The 19,774-nt window shown below is 42.6% G+C and overlaps 1 protein-coding gene across 5 annotated transcripts in view; it reads right to left on the bottom strand.

The window, feature by feature from the left end:
• GMEB1 (glucocorticoid modulatory element binding protein 1) overlaps positions 1 to 12,109 on the bottom strand; it is a 37,333-nt gene extending 25,224 nt beyond the window's left edge. The window contains exons 1-2 of one of the 5 annotated variants that reach the window (XM_043909474.1): positions 11,974 to 12,109; positions 5,690 to 5,847 (exon numbers count right to left, since the gene is read on the bottom strand). In XM_043909474.1, the coding sequence (XP_043765409.1) occupies positions 5,690 to 5,817 (128 nt within the window). In that variant the 5' untranslated portion in view covers positions 5,818 to 5,847; positions 11,974 to 12,109. Of the gene's footprint in view, positions 1 to 5,689; positions 5,848 to 6,074; positions 6,654 to 10,809; positions 11,027 to 11,215; positions 11,762 to 11,973 lie in introns of those variants that run through there. The other 4 variants (XM_043909475.1, XM_043909478.1, XM_043909477.1 and 1 more) reach the window with 4 other exon arrangements.
• Positions 12,110 to 19,774: the final 7,665 nt, after the last annotated feature.

Here is a 19,774-nt window from a genome sequence, read left to right as displayed (position 1 = left end):
ACTAGAGCTTTTTTTAATAATCAACCCAAAATTTTATTATGATTGTTGCTATTCCTTTATTAATTCACAAACATTCTTTGAGAACACATGATATACTAAATCCTTTTTTCCCAAGAACACAGAAGCTTACAGTCTAAATTAAAGTATAAAACATGCACACAGATTATTACGCTACAAATAATAAGTGGTAATTATGGATCAGTGAAGTACAAGTCAGTTACTATTAGCATTTACAATGACTGTGATGTTAACTTCACTAATAGTATAATGTGTGCATATAAATATATATAAATAGTATAATATATAGTACATATGTATACACAGTACTCTTGTGTACATGTACAAGAGTTTTAAAGTTAAGTCCACATTATTGTATTCTAATTCACTGAAAACTGATATGGGGTTTTTTTTTTTATCTTGAATGTTAAGGAAAGCTATTCTGATTAATTGAATGTGGAATCCTTTTCATAAACTAAGGGGTACCCTACTGATATGAGTTTATACATATTCCTAACACTTTAAACCTCCTACTAGGGAGAGATATGAGCATAAGGAAAGTAAGGTCACTATTCCTCAAATTGAACTATTCCACTCAGCACACTGAGTAAATTTATGTAGTATTAAAATCACCAGCCCATGATCTCATTGTTAAAAACTCTTATGAATCCAAAATGAATTGGAAAGTCAAGAATGTAATGGAATCTTAGTACTTTCATTCCTCCTGAGAATTTCCAAAGTATGTTTAAAGGTTTTATTTGAAAAAGTTAATAACCATCTTTTTTGTTTTTAAAAAGAAAGCATACACTGAACAACTCATCTTTGTTGGAAAAACTCCCAGAATAAAAAATCTTCTTAATATCTTAGTACCTGAGTATCTCTATTTTCTTAAAAAGTTGAATGTGGATATATTTTAACTTAGTATCATTATGAAAGTATCATCTTATACAATGTGTCAGGTTCTATGTATTCATATAAATAGACCGTTACCCAATACTCTACTTTTGCTTCATATGCATCCCTGAAAATGTATATATGGTGAATATTTGGGAAAGTATAAAATGTCATATATGTAAAAAAAATTAAAATGATGGGCAAAAGGAATTACATATTGAAATCTAACAATACTTATATAAAATCTCTATTTCTTGCCTCTTGAATACCAGCCAGCCAGTTAGTTCAGTCACTCAGTCGCATCCAACTCTTTGCGACTCCATGGACTGCAGCATGCCAGGCTTCCCTGTCCATCACCAACTCCCAGAGCTTATCCAAACTCACATCCATCAAGTTGGTGACGCCATTCAACTATCTCATCCTCTGTTGCCCCCTTCTCCTCCTGCCTTCAATCTTTCCCAGCATCAGAGTCTTTCCAAATGAGTCAGTTCTTTGCATCAGGTGGCCAAATTGGACTTTTAGCTTCAGCATCAGTCCTTCCAATGAATATTCTGGATTCATTTCCTTTAGGATGGACTGGTTGAATCTCCTTGCAGTCCAAGGGACTCTTCAAGAGTCTTCTCCAACACTACAGTTCAAAAGCATCAATTCTTCGGTGCTCAGCTTTCTTTATAGTCCAACTCTCACATTTTTTGAATATAATCTTTACCAATTTATTCCTAACAATTTATGCATACCCTTTGATTGTTTATTTCCTTCACACTTGAACTATAGCCCATCAGGTGAAGTGTGATGAGGCTGAACACTGACACCTGATAATTTTCATCTTTGTCTCAAGTGTATTAAAATTATGAGACCTATATAACTCATCACTAGAATCACTGCTTTTGTACCCTGCTCATTTTTACAAAATGAGGCTAAAATGCAATAAAATGTTAAAATAATTTAATAATACAACTGACAAACACCTCAAAATGCAATAGCTCAAAAAAAAAAAAAAAAGGCAATACCTCAAAATGTTTATTCACTAGCTCATGCATTAAAATTCACAGTAGACAGTGAATTGGGAAGTCAATATATGTTGGACAAAGGTGCCTCTACCTAATCAAGCAATGCCAGGTATCCACATAAGACAGTATCATTTGGAAAATAAAAGAGACAAACAGAAAATTAAGTGGAACCAAATCTTCGAAAGAATTAAGTCTCGAAGTAGCAGAGAAGTTTTTTCTGTCTCCACTGTGGATAGGACAAATGACAACTGGAGTGCTTTAGGAAAGACAGAAGAGCCTGCCCACTAATCCTTCCTGATGTTACCACACCTCAAAATGTAATGACTACAAGTATGTGTGTGTGTGTGTGTCAAAATAAAATCCTCAAATGAGTTTGAATAAGCATGCATAATCTGTTGGTGCCAATAAAAATTTAAGCCACTCTATAGACTATATGTTAGACATTATTTATATCAACTTTCCTTAATAGACCTTAGAATATCTCCTTTATGCTTAACAATATTTAGAAATGTCAGATTTCCCTCATGGCCTAGTGGTTAAGAATCTACCTGCCAATGCAGGGGACGTGGGTTTGATCCATAGTCCAGGAGGATTCCACATGCCATGGGGCAACTGAGCCCATGTGCTGCAACTACTGAAGCCCAAGAACCTAGAGCCCAGCCAGAGAAGACACTGCAGTGAGAAGCCCATACACCACAACTAGAGAGGAGCCTCTGATCACCACAACTAGAGAAAGTCCATGCACAGCAAAAAAGACCCAGCACAGTCCATAAATAAAAATTATTTAAAAAAAAAGAAATGTCAGAAGACTATGGTTATGTTTTTAAAACTAATAAGAAAGTGTCCTTATCTTTTACAGATACATACAAATCTCTGGGATTTGCTTCAAAAAAAATTCAGGAGTAGGCGGATGTAGAGATGAAATCAGACTGGCCATGTGTTGACAATTGCTGAAGCTGGGTGATGGATGCTTACATGGGAGTTCATTATCATATTTTCTTTATTTGGAGGTATATTTGAGATTTCCTATAATAAAAAGCTTTTTAAATTACCAAGACAGGTTAATAGTTTAACAGTTTTTCCCTAGAAGTTTTTAAGGCAAGGTACATGACTTAGTAGACTGGGATTAGATTGCTGTCCTTCCTCAGTATTATGGGGAGACTGGTTCCAGAAAACCCCTGCAAATACCAAAATCCACAGATATGTAAGTCTCTTATAAAATGGCATAGTATTTGCATATAATCTACAAACATCCTCCCATATACTTAAATCAGCTACTGCATAAATCAGATGATTAAAAATTAATGAATGATTAAAATTAATTAATGATTTAAAAAACTGTTAGCCTATTAGCCTCTCTTGGTAATTTAAAAGGCTTTTTATTATAAGAAATTTCAAATATACCTCCAAATAAAGAAAATATGATGATGAACTCCCATGTAAGCATCCATCACCCAGCTTCAACAATTATCAACACATGGCCAGTCTGATTTCATCTCTACATCTGCCCACTCCTGAAAGTTTTTTGAAGCAAATCCCAGACATTTGTATGTATCTGTAAAAGATAAGGACTCTTTCTTATTAGTTTTAAAACTATAACCTCAGTTTTCTGACATTTCTTTCTTTTCTAATAATTTTTATTTATGGACTGTGCTGGGTCTTTTTTGCTGTGCATGGACTTTCTCTAGTGAACAGAGGCTACTCTCTAGTTGTGGTGCCTGGGCTTCTCATTGCAGTGTCTTCCAAACTGTGAAAGGAGTACGTCAAGGCTTATTTAACTTATATGCAGAGTACGTCATGTGAAATGCCAGGCTGGATAAAGCACAAGCTGGAATCAAGATTGCAGGGAGAAATATCAATAACTTCAGATACACAGATGACACTACCCTTATGAAAGAAAGCAAAGAAGAGTTAAAGAGACTCTTTTTTGAAAGTGAAAGAGGAGAGTGAAAAAGTTGGCTTAAAATTCAACATTCAGAAAACTAAGATCATGGCATCCGGTCCTATCACTTCATTTCAAATAAATGAGAAAACAATGGAGACAGTGACAGACTATTTTCCTGGGCTCCAAAATCACTGCAGATGCTGACTGCAGCCATGAAATTAAAAGACGCTTACTCCTTGGAAGAAAAGCTATGACCAACCTAGACAGCATATTAAAAAGCAGAGACATTACTTTGCCAACAAAGGCCCATCTAGTCAAAGCTATGGTTTTTACAGTAGTTATATATGCATGTGAGAGTTGGACTATAAAGAAAGCTGAATGTCAAAGAATTGATGCTTTTGAACTGTGGTGTCGGAGAAAACTCTTGGGAGTCCCTTGGATGCAAGGAGATCCAACCAGTCCATCCTAAAGGAAGTCAGTTCTGAATATTCACTAGAACTGATGTTGAAGCTGAAATTTCAACACCTGAAACTATGCCCACCTGATGCGAAGAACTGACTCACTGGAAAAGACCCTGATGCTGGGAAAGATGAAGGCAGGAGGAGAAGGGGACAACAGAGGGTGAGATGGTTGGGTGGCATCACCGACTCAAGAGACATGAGTTTGAGCAAGCTCTGGGAGTTGGTGATGGACAGGGAAACCTGGCATGCTACAGTCCATGGGGTTGCAAAGATTCAGACACGACTGAGTGACTGAACTGAACTGAAGATTACTTGTAATATCTAATATAAATGCTTGTAAATAGTTTCCTGTGTGTGGCAAATTCAATTTTGCTTCTTGGAACTTTCTGGAATTTTTTTTCTATCCAAGGTTGGTTGAATCTGAGGATGTGGAACCTACAGATACAGAGGGTCAATTGTGTGTTTGTCTAGTGAAACTTGCTCAGTCATATCCGACTCTTTGCCACCCCATGGACTGTAGCTTACCAAGCTCCTCGTCCATGGAAATCTCCAGGCAAAAATACTGGAGTGGGTAGCCGTTCCTTTCTCTTGGGGATCTTTCCAACCCAGGGATAGAACCCAGGTCTCCCACATTGCAGGTGAATTCTTTACCATCTGAGCCACTAGGGAAGCCCACAGAACACTTCTGATCCTTAAATCTTTTATATATTCCCCAAGATAAAATAACTAGCCGCCTCTTCTCTCTGGAGATCTAATTCCTGTTTAACTTTTAAGACCACTTAAGAATCTTATCTCTTCTCTCAAATTCATAGTGATTTTCTAAATCACTTCTCTGAATGCAAAAGCACATCCTAACCATGCCACTTGGCACTTCTTAGATTTTGCCAAGTAAGGGATCACTCTATAAACGTGTATTTTTGCTTTGCACAACTAGATTGCAAGATTCATGATGGTGGGAACCATGTTCTATATTTCTTTCAACACCTTTGTGATATGTTGTATAATGGTAGGCGACTGATATACATATTTTTGATAGACTAAGCTTGATAATTTGCCTATCCATGAGGGCCCAGAGAACTTCTGGTAGGAATACTTTTATAGCTGCCTTGCCTATTCTCCTCTGACTGTAACTATCTCACCTTTGGGCAAAAGTACCACATGTACCAAGGCACTGTGCTAAACAGTGTGGATAAATATGATGAGGGAACCATGTAGCTTATCCTCAAGGAACTCAGAGTAGGGGGCAAGAGATGAGGAAACAGTCAGTTGTTGTAATAAGTACTGAATGACAAATATAGCACATAGTACATTATAGAGAAGAAAACTTAGCTCTGAGAATTGATGTTGAACGTTCCATTGTGCTAAGTCACCTTAAGGTTATAATATCTCCACTCTTTAAACTCCCCCAAATTTTCAGAATATTCCAATCTTTAGTCACTTACCCTTGTTGCACAGGCTGTAACTGCAAGATCACTTGGGTTTTAGTGTCTTCAGGGTTCTCCCCTTCATTTCCTTCAGTGGGTACCACAACCACATCCCCCACTGGGACACTCACTTCTGCATTAGCCATCTTTCACATGAAGTCAGATAGCTGGGAATGCTGTCAGAAATAAGAAGCACCAGTAATTTTGTCTGATTTGAAAAGATGACAACCATAGGAAAGGAACAGCAATATAATAACTCTTAATTCCAAGGGCGTCCTGGAGATCATGGTCTCCTGAAAAAGATGGGAATTGTGAGAAGGGGCTGACATAGGCTCTGATCTTTCCCCAGAAATGCCTTCGGACTCACTAGTTACTGGAGATTTTCTCAGTACGTGTGATTCACCCAGTGGTATGCTGCAGGCAGCTCTACCAGCTCCTGAGAACCAACTGTGCACGTGCATGTGTGCTCAGTCGTTCAGTCCTGTCCAGCTCTTTGCAACCCCATGGACTGTAGCCTGCCAGGCTCCTCTGTCCACGGAATTTTCCAGGCAAGAATACTGGAGTGGGTTGTCATTTCCTACTCCAGAGGATTTTCCTAACCCAGAGATTGAACCCGCATTTCTTGCATCTTCCGCACTGCAGGTGGATTCTTTACCACTGAGTCATAGGGGAAGCCAACTGTGTACATCTCTTTCCAACTCCCAGTTTAGCAACATCAAGTTGGTAGCTTGAAATCAGTGATTCTGGGAGTACATGCACCAAAGAAATTGGCAAGCATTACAAATCAGGGTATTTTTTATTCTAGAGAGCTGGTATACAACACATCACTAGATCCATCCCAAACAGTAAGTGCTTAGAAAGTAAGAATCATCTATTTTCTTTGCAACCAGCCATTACACTTCATCAAGCATTCTGAAACTAAGTTGCATGGAAAAAGAAAGATGATTTGCATTGTATGGCTGTTTAATAAATGCTGTGTCCAACTGTATGACTTCCAGGAACATCTTAATACCTCTTTGCCTCAAACTGAATGGAGATAGGCTCTTGCCTGACACTTCACTTGCAGAGCTGTTGGGGAAACTACCGTCCAGTACCGAAAGATCTTTGACTCTAGATTAACTCAAAGCATTATCTCAATCTTAATGAAAACTCAGAAGGTCCTAAGTTATTAAGCTGTTAGTCTTCACAGCTGAAAAGAAAGGAGAGGGTCATATAAGAAAATATAGATAAGAGTACTCTGTTGACTGAGATATGTGAGTGCTTGAAGATGATTAGGACTGCAATGAACCGTGCCTAGACACACAATGGATATATACTTGGTACTCAAGACGACCAACTCCACATTTCAGCTCTGCCACAGCAATTGTTTGCCTATAATTTTTGCCTATAATACACACATTTAACACAGCACTCAAAGTCTCCCTCATTTGGCCCCCCCCAAATTTCCCAGTTTTATCTGCAACTATAATACCCCAAGAATTTTAAAATCCAGCCACATCAATCTCTCACTGAATTCTGGACATGTAACATGTATAGGTTTCCGTACCTTTGTTATTCTGTAAGCCCAAAACTCCTTTCTCCCTCATCTTCTCCCTTCAAGGCCCAGTTCAAAGCTCACTCCTCCACAAAGCCACTACCTCCCCATTTTTCTCTCCTGTAGGCCCCCAATACTTGCTTGCCGCTCTCCTCTAGTGTTTAATCACACTGGGCCTTGTACAGCGGGTAACTGAAAATCCATCTGCCTCCATGACCACACTGTGAAGACAGGTGTTGCTTATCTAAAAATCTTGTCTCCTACAGCCTTGTTCATTGCAGGCACTGACATACAGCAGTTCAATCAACTTTTGTTTGTGTTTGACCAAGTTAAAATTCCTCACATATGACTTAGACCTGCCCTTTATGATTCTCACATTCAAACTTTTTCCTGGATTCAACACCTCCTATATCCAAAAACCTCTTAAAATATCTTAGGCATCTTAAACTGAAAGCATGTTCCCTCTCAAACCTGCTCCTATGTTTCCTGCCTCAATAAATGGCGCTACCCTCCACCCATTTTCTCAAGTCAGAAATGAAGGAGCTATTTTTGACTCCTCTTTCTTCTCTTTCTAAATTCAACCAACCACCAAATAAATCCTAGCCATTCTATCACCTATATATCTCTTTTAACCATCCTCCACTCTCCATCTGTGCTGCCATCATCATATGCTGAACCACCACACTGTTACCTGGATTTTTCCAGCTGCTTCTCATCAGTATCCCAACCTCTGATCTGGATCTCCAACTCATTATTAGATAAGAGACAAAATGATCTGACTAAAGGCCATTTCCCCCACTTAAAAAATCCTTCAGGGCATTCCCTTTGCTGCTGTTATGGTGCAAACACCCTGACTTACAAAACCCACCAAATCTGTCCCCGGCCCACCCTGCTGGCCTCATTTCCCACAGTTCTTCCTCTCACACTGCGCGCTCCTGCCATTGCATTTTTTCCAAATTCTCAAACATGCCATATTTCCTCTCCTGAGCCTTCACACTTATTTGCTCTACCTGGAATTCTTTTTTCTGTCCTTTTTGGCAAGTCACTGCTATACTTTTGTGACATTTAAAACATCACTTCCTCAGAGAGGCCCTCTGTGACTTCTTTGACTAGATTTGAGGGGGTCTTCTCGCCTCCTCAGCGCCTGAAGCATCCCTGTCACAACCATCAGCCCACTCTGTCAGTCTCTCCTCACCAGACTGCATCCTGGGAGAGAAAAGCTAGCTTTACTTTTTTAACAGGCTTCCCTATGCTAGCTCAATGCCCAGGGCCACAAGTGCAATAATTTTCAAATATCACATTTCTATTTACAAAACTGACTACCTAAAACTTTCTAAGGAAATCTGGTACACAGCAGGTATGTAATAAATATTCAGGCAATCAGTGACTCACTTCACCCTAAAAGACTTCTAGAACTTTCTACTTCTTTAATTTAGGGGATATAAATTTGCTTAGAAAGCTTGAACTTCCCGTAATGACAGGGAGAAACCACAGACATAGTTAGGCTCCTTAGATATGAAAAGGGATGGTATCTGTTCTTAAGGAACTACAGAAGGGAAAGAGATAAGTGACACTGTCATATAGTAGAGGAAAAAAGTAATTGCAAGATACTAGAATATACAATCTGAACTTCTGTAAATTAAAAGTTTAAAACTGGAGGTGGGGGGGCGGGGATAGGAAATCAGTGGACCAGTTTGGCTGGCTGCCAGAAACAGAACCCAAATGATTAGGACCTTTGAGTCTAGAAAATGCCAAAAGGAATATGATGAAGTATAAAATGCCATCAAATCCTAGAATAATTGAACCGATTGATATCTTTAAAGTTTGAACCATAAAAATGTAGGATGAATTGAAATAATCACAGCTAACATTTATCAGACACTTATTTGTTGTCAAGCACTATCCTGCTACACATTCATTGAATTTAAAAGATACAATACTTTAGCATATAACAATTGTAGGTAATTTATTATCTCAAAAAAGTGGTTTAAATGTTAAATTAACAGCATAGGTAAAGTAATGGGTTAGAAAAGCAAAATTAGAAGGATGCTTCTAGTTCAACCTTCTACCCTAAGGTTGAGTCCTCTCTCTCTACAATACTCTGAATAAGTGGTTAACAAACTTCTTGATTAATACTTTCCTCAATAAGAACTCATATTTTACTCCTTACCCCTCCCACACCTTGGAACTCAAAAGCAGTATTATGGCTGCTTCTCTAACCTTCTGAGAGTTTACCAGAAAAGATAATTATAATCATCCACAATAAGTCTCTCATTGTCAGTCAGAGACACAGGTCTGACCCCACATGGCAATTCTCACATTCCTCAGAGAAGCAAGTTTGGGTTGAATATCTCTTACTACCCTAAATACCATATTCCGAGCAAGAAACCCTAACCAGCTCTACAGACTACACTGGATAATTGGAAGGTCATTTCTTTGAGTTGAGTGTAAATTGAAAAGTGGTTCTTGTTTATAGCAACAAAAACTAAGGGAAGATGAGTAAGTTGCTCCTTTGGGTATTTCATGGAGGGGACCTTGGAGTATTCATTGTGGAATCGCACAACACTCTGTAATTCTAGGAGAACACACATAAGGGAAATATGTCGAACTTCTGTGAAAAGGAAGGATTATTTGTAGTTATTTTCAAAGACAAGACACCTTGAATGTAACTACATGACTACTCACGTAAACTATCAAAAAATTAAATCAATGATACCTGACCTACTCTGGATTAAATTCATTTTTGTGTTCTGAAGTTTAAAAAACATGGCAAGATGTAAGCACAAGTGTCACATGATCATAGGAACATGACAGTTGGTAGCTGAGAGGGAGTCATAGAAATACCATATATCCTGAAATTTTCTAACTCCAAAATGTATTTCATACTTTAATTTTTGTAGACTATGTAGCCTATTCTAAGAAATTTCCAACTTAAAAACTTTATTATTACAAGAGGTCAAAACTCCTTGAGTTTTTTCCTTCTTTATTCTGTTTCATGTATTTACTAGGTGATCCAGGGCACTACCAGATGTAATGAAGCCAAGAGATCACACATAGGACCACTGAGGTAAAAAGTCATAGCAAATGAAGTTTCGGATGAATCACTTAATAGTGACCACTCTGTAGGTGTTTGGAGAAGCAATTGCAAAAAGGATTTTTTGAAGGGTCAACCTACTACAGTTGAGGAGATTTATTCTTAGGAGGAGAACAAAACACAGCCCAAACTAACCCCATGAAGCTGAGTACAAGTTGGCTATTCAATATGTTTGCTGTAAATAGGAGTAAGCAACTAACAGGTAACTAAAGAAAAAAGTTAAGTCAGTAGACAATAAAAACACATAATTGATAAAAGGCTGACAAATTAGGTCAGTCCAACAATTTAATGAAAAAGTCCCCCAAACGTTCCATAAGCAAAGAGAGAGAAAAGAATCCTGTGAGACTAAAATTAGCTGATCCTCTCTTTCCTTAATCCTCCAGGTTAAGAAGGAAAATGACACTTCTTGATTCTCCTAAATATACACGAGTTAAGGCCCCTGTTTGTGTCTGTTAGGAAGTATTTGTGAATTTCTCTCATCTTGAGAGAATGCCTCCTTCTGCTCCTTACACAGTCAAGGCTTCCCATGATCAAGACTTGACGTGTCTTAGTCTGGACGGATCACACTCCAGGACCCTCAAGAGTCTGCTCTCACCTCTCCTGCCCCTCAATTAGGAAACACCAGGCCAATTCCCCCGTCATTTTAGAAAGCAGGGATATGCTAGCCTTCTTCCCAACAATTATCTTCTCTCCGGGCCTCAAAAACTCAGGTTTCCCCATCCGCGACAGGCCAGATCACCCTGCTCTCTACCTATGTGAGGTACTCCAAGCTCTCTTTTCTTCCCTCACAGATCTGGACCCTTCTCATTCCTTCGTCTGGAGGCTCTGAGGTGTCTTCCTACCGCCCCCTCATCTAGGGGAAGGTACAGGCCTGCTCACTTTCCCGTGGAGCTGTTCTTCCTTGTCCCCTGCTTACCGGACCTGTCACTGTGCCTTCGGGGAAGCACCTGCCTCTTTTCGCCTGGACTGAATGGCCGAGGCCTCTAGGCGCCCCCGGGTGAAGCTTGGACACTCTTTTCCTCAGCAGAACCCACTCTCTGCCCTCGCTCCCCACCCCAAGGCGCCGAGAGGTCCTCCCGGGCAGGCAGCGGGCTTCCTTCACTCTTCGCCCCCCCGTCCTTTCACCACTACCCCCTAGCCCGAGAGCGACCCAGGCCTCATCCCCAGCTCCTCATCGAAGGGCCTGGTGCTCCCCAGATCCCGCCTTTAGGGATACCCCCTCGATCCCCAGACCCCTCCCCGGGGTCCTAGACGTCCGGGCCTCTCAGTCCGGAGTCGCTCCGGCCCTTCCTGGTCCCTCGGCAGAGGACTTCCGGGCCCCTTAGTCCGGGGGCGCCAGGGCCCCCCAGTGCTAGGCTCGCCGGCCCCCCGCCGCTCTCGGCCGGGGGCCGGACCCGAGCGGCGCGGCCGGCCGCGCTGGGGGCGGCCCGGCTGCTCAGGCGGACCCAGCGGCAGCGTCCCCCCACCCCCCCGCGGCGCCGCGACGTCCGCTCGCTCCCCGGCGGCGGCGGCGGCACGCACAGGGCGTGGGGAGGCGCCCGCGGAGGCAGCAGCCCCCCGCCCCCTGCGCGCCCGCCCGCCCTCGCCGGCCGCCGCGCGGCCCCCGCGCCCGCCCCCCCCGCCCCCACCCCACCCCGCGCCCGCGCCCGCGCGCCCACCCCTCCCCCTCCTCACCGTCTCCGTCGGGCGGGCGGGCGGCGAGCGGCCAGGGCGGGCGGGCGACGGAGCATGCGCAGAGGCCGCCACGGCCGCTACCGCCACCGCCGCCGCCAGGCCGGGCTTCAACACTTCCGGCCGCCGCCGCCGGCGAGTTGGAGCCTTAAAGGGGACGCGTCCCTATTGCCAGCCCGCGGAGGATGAACTTCAGCCGGAGAGTTTGGGGCCTTTTTCAGAGCAAGCAGCTTCTGCTCTGGAAAATCAGTGTTGGGAGGGACGCCAGGGACCCTAATAACTCTTCTAACCCCACTTCATGGATGAGGAAAACGTGATCTAAATTAAAGACACCTCATCCGCAATCGGGAACAAAGGCAGGTCTCTCAAAGCAGGACTCCCCTTGGAGGACTCTGCTGCCCCTCTTCACTCCTCAGATCCGGTTATGAAGCTTACATTTACCAGACTTTCAAAAGTGATGATCCAACTACCAATTTGGAATCAAAAGATTTGGTTGAGTATAGAGTCTGTAAGCAAACTCCTTTGCCCTCTGACGCATGCTTGTTTGCCAAGACTTTTCTGGCCGCGAGTTGGTTCTGGGTTCCAGTCAGAACCCATAAATTCTTTGGGGGTTACTTGACAGCTCTAAGCCCCTATTTCGTTTAGGACATAGGTTGTCGTTAGCGTTTAAAGAAGTGATACTTGAAAATGCTTAGGAAAGTTCCTGGGGCCAGTCGTAATAATTAGCAAATATTAAGACCTTTGTAGGAATTTCCCTGGAGGTCCACTAGTTAAAACTCCTTGCTTCCAATGCGGGGGAACAGGTTTGATCCTGGTCAGGGAACGAAGATCTGTTCCGCTAATAAATAAAAATAGCTTAAAAAAAAAAAAGAAGACCTTTTGTTTGGCTGGGCCTTGAAGAAGATTCCTTTATCTCTTGGCAACTCTACTAAGTAGCTTCTTTTCACTCCCGTTTTACAAATAAAATACAGGAGGCTAAGAGAAATTAATGAACCCCTCAAGGTCACCAAACTTGTAAGTAGTATAACCAGGATGCAAACTCAGGCCCTTCTTTCTGCAGAGAGTATAGTTATAAGCACTTAGATGGTTGCTACCTTTATTAAGAATGAATGAGGTGGTGGTATGCAGGCACTTTTTTGAGTGGGGGAGAGAGAGTTGCTTCCCCATCTTGCCTGCTCTTATGACTCACATCTCTGTCCTCTGTCCCCTCTGTCGTGAGGAAGTAACAGGAAGTTTTACAGCCTCTTGATTCAAGAACAGGTGAGGCAGCCCAGGAGTCAAACAATAGAAAAGGATTTGGGGGCCAGACAACCTGGATTCTATGCTTGGTTATCAAAGCTCATCACTGCATTGGTGACTGCAGCCATGAAATTAAAAGACGCTTACTCCTTGGAAGAGAAGTTATGACCAATCTAGACAGCATATTAAAAAGCAGAGACATTACCTTGCCAAAAACAGTCCATCCAGTCAAGACTATGGTTTTTCCAGTAGTCATGTATGGATGTGAGAGTTGGACTTATAAAGAAAGCTGGGCGCCAAAGAATTGATGCTTTTGAACTGTGGTGGAGAAGACTCTTGAGAGTCCCTTGGACAGCAAGGAGATTCAACCAGTCCATCCTAAAGGAAATCAGTCCTGAATATTCACTGGAAGGACTGATGCTGAAGCTGAAACTCCAATACTTTGGCCACCTGATGTGAAGAACTGACTCATTTGAGAAGACCCTGATGCTGGGAAAGATTGAAGGCAGGAGGAGACGGGGATGACAGAGGATGAGATGACAGGACGGCATCACTGACTCAAGGGACAGGAGTTTGAGTAAACTCCGGGAGTTGGTGATGGACAGGAAGGCCTGGCGTGCTGCAGTCCATGGAGTCACAAAAGAGTCGGACACGCGTGAGCGACTGAACTGAACTGATCAAAGCTCAGGGATCTTGGCCAAGTCACATCTCCTTTATGCCTTGATTTCCTCATCTGTAAAACTGAGATAGTTTTCTCACTGTGTCCATCTCTCAGGGCTGTTTTCAGGATCAAATGAGGAGGTTTAGTATCCACCTTCATATCCATTCTTATGATCAAGAATTTACACATTAGCAGATGATTCTGAGTATAATAGGGACTGGTCATGACTGGACTCTTGACCTTTGTAAACTATTTCATAGTGATACCATCTATATATTTTTTTCATCTATATCTTTTGATTATGCATCGTGCACTCATGGAACATTTACCAAAACCCTGTCCCTGTCTTCCAGAAGCTCTCGGTCTACCTTCTTCAGGGACAGAATTGTAAACATGCAAGGCGTACGGTGTGATAGGTGTTATGGTAGAGATAGAAACAAAGCACTGAAAAGGTGCAAAGGACTCTCCCTGCAGGATTCCTGAAAGGCTTCACAGATGAGGGGGCAATTGCACCTGGTCTTAAAGGATGACAAGTTCATCCTTTAAGGGAAAACTGGGGCAGAGCATTCCAAAAAGAACAAGTGGGTGTGAAGAGGGAGGCTCGGAACCAGATGGTCCTCATAAAGAGTGAAGAGGTATTCTACAAGGAGTGGGGACCCACTGGAGGTTTAAGTCCTCTCTGGCTGTACTGCTAACACCCAGTCCCAGCCCGCAGGACTTACCTGGACCACTGAAGTAATTCCTAGTACTCAGCAACCCTGTCCACCCACCTTCTAAATGACATCTACCCTAGGGACCTAGAGGGAGTAATCTTTTAAAGAAACAAAGTAGGTGATTTCTCTGTTTAAAAACCCTTCAGTAGCTTCGCATTGCACTTAGACTAAAACCTAGACCCCTTGCTAGGACCACCACGTGTGATCTTCCTGCTCTCCTCTGACCTCACTCCCTATGCTCCAGACAACCTATGTGTGCCTGGAACCCCCGCTCAGGCCCTTGTCGTGGCTCTTCCGTCTCCCTGGGCAGCTCTTCCCTCAGGTTTTCAGGGTTCACTCATCTTTCATTCCTCACAGGCCTTCCCTGGCTCCCAACCTTAAAGCGGGGTCCCCAGCCACATTCTGCTCTATCACTGTTGCTCCCCTTTCCATCAGGGCGCTGGTCAGTATCATTTGGAGGACTCTTCACGGCACCACATTTGAGAGAACTCCTATATCCATGTCCTAGTTATTGTCTCCCAACCTCCAGCTAATTTTCATAGCAGTCTCCACAATGTGAAATCCTCCAGATTATTTCTTGACCTATTTTGTGTCAGTCTATGAAGTATGGTGCGTGGCAAATGTTTTTTGATTGAATGACTGAATAATCAGAAAAAAATGCTAAGATATGGACTGGAGAGGAGAAAGACCAGGACAAGGAAACTTATGTGAGGGAGACTAGGATCATCTTACTAGGATCCTCCCCTCAAGAGAGAAAGATAGGCTTCATGCAGGGCAGAGTTCATGGCTCTGGACACAGTTCCAATCGAAACAACAAGTCTTAGTGACCAAGTGAATGTGATGAATGAGAGAAAGGGACGAGGATATTCCCCAAGTAAAAGAATGAAGCAGGAAGAGTTGGGATTGAGAGAAAGTGGAAATGATGAGTCCACTTGAGCTTCTTCAGTCTGTGATATTTGAGGGGCATCTAAATGAAAGCCTCCAGGAGGAAGTTGGATTGACTTGTCCTCGGGCAGAATCCAGGGCTAGATTTGAGGACTTGTCAGTTAGATGGACCATAGAGGCCAAGAGTGAATGGGTCATCCAGGGAGAGCGTGCAGGGAAGGAGGGAGGAACCTAGAAGCCCAAACCTGGGGAACAGTAAGCCCTGAGGAAACTAAAGGAACCAACTGAAAGTGGTCAGAGTGATTAGCTCCCTGGACAGAGGAGAGCGAAGCCCAGAGAGCAGGCAGGGAGCTTCCAGAAGAAGGGGATGGCACCAGCCATGCCAGATATTGCAGAGAGCTCAGGCAAGGGAAAAAAAGATCACTGGATGTGGCAACTAAGAGGTCATTGCTGATCCTTCAAGGATGGGGTCACCTCTGAGGTTAGGAAGGAGGCCAGATTCTAGTGGCTCAAATGGGAAATGGGAGGAGAATTAACAGAAACAGTGAGTAGAGACAATATTTTTTGACCAAAAAATATTTTTTTGACTCATGTTGTTTTTTTTTACTGTAGTAAGAACACTTAACTTAAGATCTACTCTCCTAACAGGTTTTTAGGTGTGCAGTACAATATTGTTATCTGTAGGCACAATATTGTATGGCATATCTCTAGCATTTATTCATCTTTTTTTCATCTGTTCTATATGTATACTTTTTTCTTTATTATTTTTTATTGGAGTATGATTGGTTTATAATGTAGTGTTTGTTTCTGCTGTACAACAACAACAACAAAATTTTTTAACAAAAAGGAGAAGCTAAAATATAGAGCACCAAGATGATTATTTTAGGAGAAGGACTTCCCTGGTGGTCCAGTGGTTAGGATTCTGCACTTCCACTGCAGGGGGCCCAGGTTCCACCTCTGGTCAAGGAACTAAGATCCTGCAAGTCTCTGCAGGGCCAAGATATAAAATTAATAATAATGACAAATTAACAGGAGAAAAAGTCATGCGAAGGTCTTCCTTCTTTATTTTTTCACTTATTTTTCCTGGAATCCCTTTTCACTGCAGAAAATTGTAAAATACATAAAAGGATAGAGAGGGACTTCCCTGGTGGTTCAGTGGTTAAGAATTCGCCTACTAGGTTTGATCCCTGATCTGGAAAGATTCCCATATGCCTTGGGGCAACTAAGCCCAAGCACCACAACTACTGAGCCCACACACCTAGACTACTGAAGCCTGTGTACTCTGGAGCCAGTGCTCTGCAAGAAGAGAAGCCACTGCAATGAGAAGCCCAAGCTCTGAAACTAAAGAGTAGCCCCCACTTGCTGCAACTAGAGAAAGGCTGAGCTCAGCAAAAAAAGACCCAGTATGATCAAAATAAATAAAGAAATAAAAATAAAAGGATGGAGAAGCAAGGGAAAAAAACTGCTTATTTAACATGGAATATATTTCCTTCCCATCTTTTTTCTATGCATTTTTTCCTTATCTTGAAGAACTGTCTTGAACATGCAATCCATGTTATACTTCTTTTTCCCTTAAACACTGTTTCCTAAACATTGAAGAGAATAATTTTTCTTCTCCTCCACCCCTCCCCCTCCACTCCATCTCCTTTCCTTCCTTTCTTCTTTAAAATATGAGACATACTTGAATGACCCGTTTGGCTCTATCCTTCCCTATAGCATTCTCGGGTCTCTCTGATTTCTAAGCAGACAATTTTGTTTGGGAGGTAATTCTGTTCATTTTGATTGAATAAAAAAGCCAAACATTGGAAGGGCCAAACATAACTTTGGGGGAAGCTGGCAAGGTGAGGAGAGGACCCCATCTGGGATGTTCAAGGCACTTAGGCCCCCCTGGTTAGATTGTGGGTGTGAGCTAGACATAGGCCCACCATGGCTGCATGGTTTGAAAACAAAAGGGAACCTGAGGGGTAGTGGTAGCAGACCTGCTGAGAGCTTGCTCTAACTATGTTAGATCTATATCGCCTCCAAGGTCCTGTTATTAACCCAGTGTAATGTGAGAGGTTAAGAACTTTCCCACATTCAGGGAATTCTCTGATGGTCCAATCATTAGGACTCTTAAGTTTTCACTGCCGAGGGCCCAGGTTCAATCCCTAGTTCAAACTAAGATTCTATGCAAGCTACACAGCAAAAAAAAGGAGGAAAAAAAAAAACTTTCTCACATTCATACATCTATTTGTTGGCTGGCTTGTATTTGAACTTAGGTGGTTGACTCCAGGGCCCATGCTCCTATTTATCCACCTTTGTGGAACTTCTATCCCTGGTCGCACATAAAATCACTCAGGGTGGTCTTATAAAATACCCATACCAGAGCCCCATCCCAGATGAATTCGACTGGAATCTGTGAGGGTGGAGTCTAGCCATGAATATTTTCTAAAATGGCCTTCAATGACTCTAGGGGACAGCCAGGGGGAAAAACCACAGCTCTGCTGGCTCTTGACTATGTCTATTCCAAGCCCAGTAACAACAGCAGCAGCATGAATAACAACAGCTAAAGTTTACTAAGTACCAGCCCATTTTAAACACTTGGTATTAATGTACTTGGAAGGTACTAGTAGTGTCCCCGTTTTATAGATAGGAAAACCAAGGTCACATAGTTGGTATGCAGTAGAACCAGAATCTGGGCTCTTGACTTCAGTCTATGCTATGGCCTAACCAAGATGATTTCCTGAGACTAGCTGCTGACAGGATTGAAGGGAAAAGAAATTAACATTTATTGAACCCTTCCTCTGTGTCTGCAGTGTACTAGAAGTTTTTCCATAGATAAAATTCCAGGCAGAGAATTTCCTTTCCAGGTAGGGAGTGATATCCCCTTTTCTCAGAAGAGGCAAAACAGGATCAGTGAAATTAAGGGGCACAACCTCAGGTTACAAGTCCAAGAACTTGCAGAGCTGCCACTCCCAGTGGGTCTGTCCAAAGTCCAAACTCTATTCACTTATTTGGAGTAACCAAAATCATCAAATTCATAGAGACAGAAAATAGAATAGTGGTTGCCAGGGACTGGGGTAAAGGGAGTATTTGAGAAGCTAGTGTATATAATGGGTACAGAATTTCAGTTGAGGATGGTGCAAAAGTTCTAGGAATGGTTGTTGCTGATGATAAACAATGATATGAATGTACTTAATGCCTCTGAACTGTACACTTAAACATGGCAAATTTTATGTTAAGTATATTTTTATAATAATTTTAAAAATGAAAATGAATAAATAAAATTAAATAATTAAATAAAAGACAGTGAAGAGCAAGGTTTGGGGCATGCCTATGATGTCCCTGGCCCTAGGCAGGAAGCTGGTTGCCAGCTGAGGGAATTTAGACTCTACTAGGCATAACAGTGCATATGCCAAGTGCCTGGTAGAGAGCACATGCTCATAAGTGTAGCTCCTGGGACTTACCTGGTGGCCCAGTGGTTAAGACTCCAAGCTTCTATTGCAGGAGGCACAGGTTCAATCCCTGGTTGGGGAACTAAGATCCTGCATGCCACACAGCATAGCCCAAAATAATAATAATAAGTGTAGCTACAGATGGGGAGACTTAGGTGCAGAGAGGGTCTTAACTACAGCTATTCATTGGAAGGACTGATGCTGAAGCTGAAGCTCCAATGCTTTGGCCACCTGATTCAAAGAGCCAACTCATTGGAAAAGACCCTGATGCTGGGAAAGATTGAAGGCAGGAGGAGAAGGGGATGACAGAGGATGAGATGGTTGGATGGCATCACCAACTCGATGGACAGGAGTTTGAGCAAGCTCCAGGAGATGGTGAAGGGCAGGGAAGCCTGGTGTGCTGCAGTCCATGGGATCACAAAGAGTCAGATACGACTGAACAACTGCTGGACAACGACTGGGCTGTGTTCTGAAAGGCAGGTGGGTGGTGCCAGTTGGAGTATTAAAAATAATACCAGCTGGCACTTCTTGAGTGCTTATTACATTCCAGACATGATTCCCAGTCCCTCTGTGAGTGTGGATTACCTCATGTACTCTTCACAACCCCCGCTGTGAGGAGGGTACCATTATTGTGTTCCTTTTACAGATGAGGAGACCGAGGCTGAGACAGAGATTGATTCAAGGTCACAGAGCCAGCAGGACTTGAATCTTGTCTTCTCTGACTCCAAAACCATCAAGTTAGCCTTTTGCTTGTGTGGCCATGGTGGACATTAGGGGTGGGTGGGGCTGGTGTGGGGGAGGAGGTGATTCACTTGACTGTATCTGGATTCATCACAGAGTTGTTTTTTTTTCTTTTGCACCCACGGGAAGAA

This window comes from Cervus elaphus, chromosome 8, assembly GCF_910594005.1.
Source record: "Cervus elaphus chromosome 8, mCerEla1.1, whole genome shotgun sequence".
In the NCBI taxonomy this organism is placed as follows: Eukaryota; Metazoa; Chordata; class Mammalia; order Artiodactyla; family Cervidae; genus Cervus; species Cervus elaphus.
Note: the sequence above shows the minus strand (reverse complement) of the source record. Positions and strands in the feature narration are given on the sequence as shown.